Raw genomic sequence first — 4,564 nt, 5'->3', positions numbered from 1 at the left:
TCATCAGACCAGAGGACATTTCTCCAAAAAGTACAATCTTTGTCCCCATGTGCAGTTGCAAACTGTAGTCTGGCTTTTCTATGGCGGTTTTGGAGCAGTGGCCTTTCAGGTTATGTCAATATTGGATTCGTTTAGATACCTTTGTATCTGTTTCCTTCAGCATCTTCACAAGGTCCTTTGCTGTTGTTCTGGGATTGATTTGCACTTTTCACAACAAAGTAAGTTAATCTCTAGGAGACAGAACGCGTCTCCTTCCTGAGTGGTATGGCGGCTGCGTGGTCCCATGGTGTTTATACTTGTGTACTATTGTTTGTACAGATGACCGTGGTACCTTCAGGCGTTTGGAAATTGCTCCCAAGGATGAACCAGACTTGGAGGTCTACAAATTTATTTTTCTGAGGTCTTGGCTGATTTCTTTTGATTTTCCCATGATGTCAAGCAGAGGCACTGAGTTTGAAGGTAGGCCTTGAAATACATCCACAGGTACACCTCCAATGGACTCAAATTATGTCAATTAGCCTATCAGAAGCTTTTAAAGCCATGACATAATTTTATGGAATTTTCCAAGCTGTTTAAAGGCACAGTCAACTTAGTGTATGTAAACTTCTGACCCACTGGAATTGTGATACAGTGGATAAGTGAAATAATCGGTCTGTAAACAATTGTTGGAAAAATTACTTGTGTCGGGCACAAAGTAGATGTCCTAACCGACTTTCCAAAACTATAGTTTGTTAACAAGAAATTTGTGGAGTGATTGAAAAACGAGTTTTAATGACCCCAACCTAAGTGTATGTAAACTTCCGACTTCACCTGTATGTATATATAAAATATGCCAAACCCTCCAGAACAGGCCCCAGTATTGCCATCTGTGTTAGTAAAGTGATCCAGTAGGGATACTACACCTCCCCAGCCAATAACATCAGTGTTGTACATACTACATCCCAGAACAGCTTCTTGGCTCTATGTAGCTGGCCRGGAGTCCGTACACTGAGTGGAGGGACTGTCTCAGACAGTCAGTCCAACCACTACCAGTCTTCTGATCTCATCGAAGCCCTCAAAAAGGCCCAAGATTCATCATAGTCCTGTTAGCCATCACTGTTATACACCAACAGGAGTCTGCCATCTGCAGCAGCCCTATGAGTTCCAGAACCAATCAGAGTTCCAGTTTCACATTATCTACTCATTCTAGAATATTCCAGAGTGGTTCTGGAAAATTAGCGTGAGAGGGTGGACAGACAGGTCAGTCCAGAGCAGCAGTTAATTATCTCAGAGCACAAATTGTCACTCAGAATACAGAAAAATACTGATTATTGGCACCAATGTTCCCACTGGCCTTCCCCAAGCAGTCGATACGAGCAGCAAGATCACGGTCTCTACCTTGATAAACTAGTGAGTGCCCTTCTATTGAATAGATAATGAAACTAAAGAAAACTAGGTTCCGTCTGTACAGAAGGTCATCAGCCCCTCTGCTATCTATTTCCTGGAGCCAGCTAGGCCTGCATGGTAGACCACCCGCCAGTGTTAAGTAGTGTGGGTAGGAAATACTGTTAAATCACAATCATTATRTCAAAAGGTTAATGTAGAACGCACAGTGATCAATTCAAAGTTGGATGGACTGTCAGGTAGAAGTGTGTGTATTTAGACCAGGGGTGTCAATCTCATTTTTATGGAGGGTCTTGTGTCTGGGTTTTTCCTTTCAATGAAGACCCAGACAACCAGGCGAGAGGAGTGCCTTACTAATCAGGGACCTTAATTAATCAGTCAAGTACAAGGGAGGAGTGAAAACCCCGACACTCGGCCCTCTGTGGAATGAATTTGACACGTGCTTTAGAACAGTGGATCGCAACCTTTTTGGGGTACTTTACCACCAACTGAATTGTGCTCTGCCCGGAGTACCCCTGAAGTACCCCCTCATGCATTTTACCAGTAACCCTATGGTCTCATGAGTCTTCTCCAGTATCCCCTGTGGATAGGCCAAGTACCCCAGGAGTCCTAGTACCCCTGATTGGGAACCCCTGGTTTAGACTTTACAATGATCATTACAAGCTACAACAGTCAGTCAATGTTCTATCTACAATGCAAATAAAGTCACACAGACACATGCATACACCTGGCCACTTTAGTAACCAGAGCCTGCTATTATTGCCGTGACAACTCCATGATAACTTAACAAGCTGCCATGGTTACAAAAACACTTCAAATCTTTAACTGAAATTAACACACAAAACAACCTCTTCTGCATGACCTGCACAGTAAGTCAGTGTTCCCACACAGTACATATTTTTGTTGTGGCCCAGGACAAGCACACCAGATTCTACCTGTCAACTAATCATCAAGCCCTTCACCAGTAGAATCTGGTGTCCAGAGCTAGAACAAAAGCGTACTGTTGTGGGTACTGAAGGAACGGAGTAGGGAACCACTGCAGTGAGTAACACTATGCTTGTAACACTAGGCTATACACCCCTCAAACTACACTCTGGACCTTCAAGCCAGTTCCACTGCCTTGTTTCATTGTTGCCCTCTAATCAGGAACTGATTTAGACCTGGGACACCAGGTCAATTAACTATCAGGCAGAACAGAAAACCTGCAGGCTTTGGACCTCGTAGGGTAAGAGTTGAATACCTGTCAAACTCAATCCATGGAGGGCCTAGTGTCTGCATGTTTTTGGTTTTTCCTGTCAATTAAGACCTAGACAACCAGGTGAGGGGAGTTCCTTACTAAATCAGTGACCTAGACAACCAGGTGAGGGGAGTTCCTTACTAAATCAGTGACCTAGACAACGCAGGTTGAGGGGGAAGTCCTTACTAATGAGGCTAGACAACAGGTGAGGGGAGTTCTTACTAAATCAGTGACCGCGTAGACACCAGGTGAGGGGAGTTCCTTACTAAATCAGTGACTAGACAACCAGGTGAGGGGAGTTCTTAGTACAAGTAGTGACCTAAGCGACAACCAGGTGAGGGTGGGAGTTTGCTTATAATCAGTGACCTAGACAACCAGGTGAGGGGAGTTCCTTACTAAATCAGTGACCTAGACAACCAGGTGAGGGGAGTTCCTTACTAAATCAGTGACCTTATTTCCTCAAAAAACAAGGGAAACGTGAAAACCTGCAGACACTCGGCCCTCCGTGGAATGAGACTGACACGTGCAATACACTGTCGGTCTAACTTTTAAGTGTGCATCAAGGCGCACGCACACACACACACACACACACACACACACACACACACCATGGTCCTCATCTAAACCAGTTTGTACAATCGCGCGATGCCAGAACACTCACTTGGCAGCACCACATACTACGATATGTTATTCTCAATAAAAGCAAACTAATTCAGCTTCACAACAAAGCACCTTCATTAACACGATATTCAAATAGAGCCTGAGCCTAAAGACATTGAGCCTCCAGGTTGAGTTATTGAAGGGATTCTAGTCTGTCTGGGACAGATCTGAGAGCTGTGAACACCCAGTGAGTCCAGGAATCTGACCACTCTACACTTCTTTATTCATCCTTCATTTTAGGTCCCATCCCTCCTTGTTTCCAGCAGAGGAAGAGCCTTACTGAGATCATGTTAAGTGCTTCTATTTTAGATAGAAGAAAAGCATAGCCATCTGAATATAATAATCGTTTGGTGGATGCTTAGGTTTGTTCTATTTCACACATACACAGAATTGGAAATGTMTTTTTTTTGCATATCCCAACTCTCCCTGAGACACCCTCAGAGTAGAGTCACAGCCAGGGACTGCTATTATCAAGTAGGGTCAGATTCCAACCAGCGACCTTTCAGTTACACGCCCAACGCTCTAACCACTAGACTACCTGATGAATAACGGRTGCTAGGTTTATGGACAGGTGGTTTCAACAAACAGCCCGCTAGAGACACTTCTGGTAACTTCTGACACATAGCGCCAAACCACAGGAAAAAACGGACTGAAAAGGGTTTGGCACTTGCTATGATTCTTTCATATTTTCTTCCTCCAATTCTCCCCCTTTCCAGAGAAAGAAACTCAACAGAAAGTTTGGCACTGGCTACATTGCTTTTCATTCTCCTCTTTCTCGCTCTCCCCCTCAGTCTCCCTCTGTCAGACTGAGGGGTTGGTAAGGTGAAAGGTCAAATARGAAGGGTCAGGGTTCTAGAACTTGAAGGCGGAGTTCACACCTGGGCCGGGCTGCTGCTGGCTCAGCGTGGCTGCCATGGCGACCGCTGCTGCGTTAGGGACACTGCCGAACGGGGCGGGACCGATTGTGATGCGTGGGGCGCTCTTCCACTTCTTACTGGCTGCCCGCTTGGACTCGAAAACATCAGTGGAGTCCTCCAGGAAGGCCCGGCGYTATCCCAGGTACTGCTGCTTCAGGATCTACCATAGAGGAAGAACCTCAATCCCTTCATTGTAAATACTTTATTTATAGCTCTTGGTGATTGGTCAAGGTGATGTTGTTAGCGGTCTGTAGGACTTACCTTGACGTTCTCGTGTACTGACTGGAGCTGAGCAGCCAGACAAACAAACGTCTGGTACAACTTCTGCATGGCCAGAGACAGATCTACACATGCAGTATGAAGAGAG

At 45.2% G+C, this 4,564-nt stretch overlaps 1 protein-coding gene across 5 annotated transcripts in view; it reads right to left on the bottom strand.

The window, feature by feature from the left end:
- The window catches only part of LOC112081052 (nucleoporin p58/p45-like), a 23,805-nt gene that overhangs the window by 6,964 nt on the left and 12,277 nt on the right, over positions 1-4,564 (bottom strand). For all 5 annotated transcript variants that reach the window (XM_024147018.2, XM_024147017.2, XM_024147020.2 and 2 more), the window contains 2 exon segments: positions 4,159-4,357; positions 4,459-4,541. In XM_024147018.2, coding sequence (XP_024002786.1) covers positions 4,159-4,357; positions 4,459-4,541 — 282 coding nt within the window.

Source organism: Salvelinus sp. IW2-2015, unplaced genomic scaffold (assembly GCF_002910315.2).
Source record: "Salvelinus sp. IW2-2015 unplaced genomic scaffold, ASM291031v2 Un_scaffold16692, whole genome shotgun sequence".
In the NCBI taxonomy this organism is placed as follows: domain Eukaryota; kingdom Metazoa; phylum Chordata; class Actinopteri; order Salmoniformes; family Salmonidae; genus Salvelinus; species Salvelinus sp. IW2-2015.
This window is presented reverse-complemented; position numbering and strand designations above follow the sequence as displayed.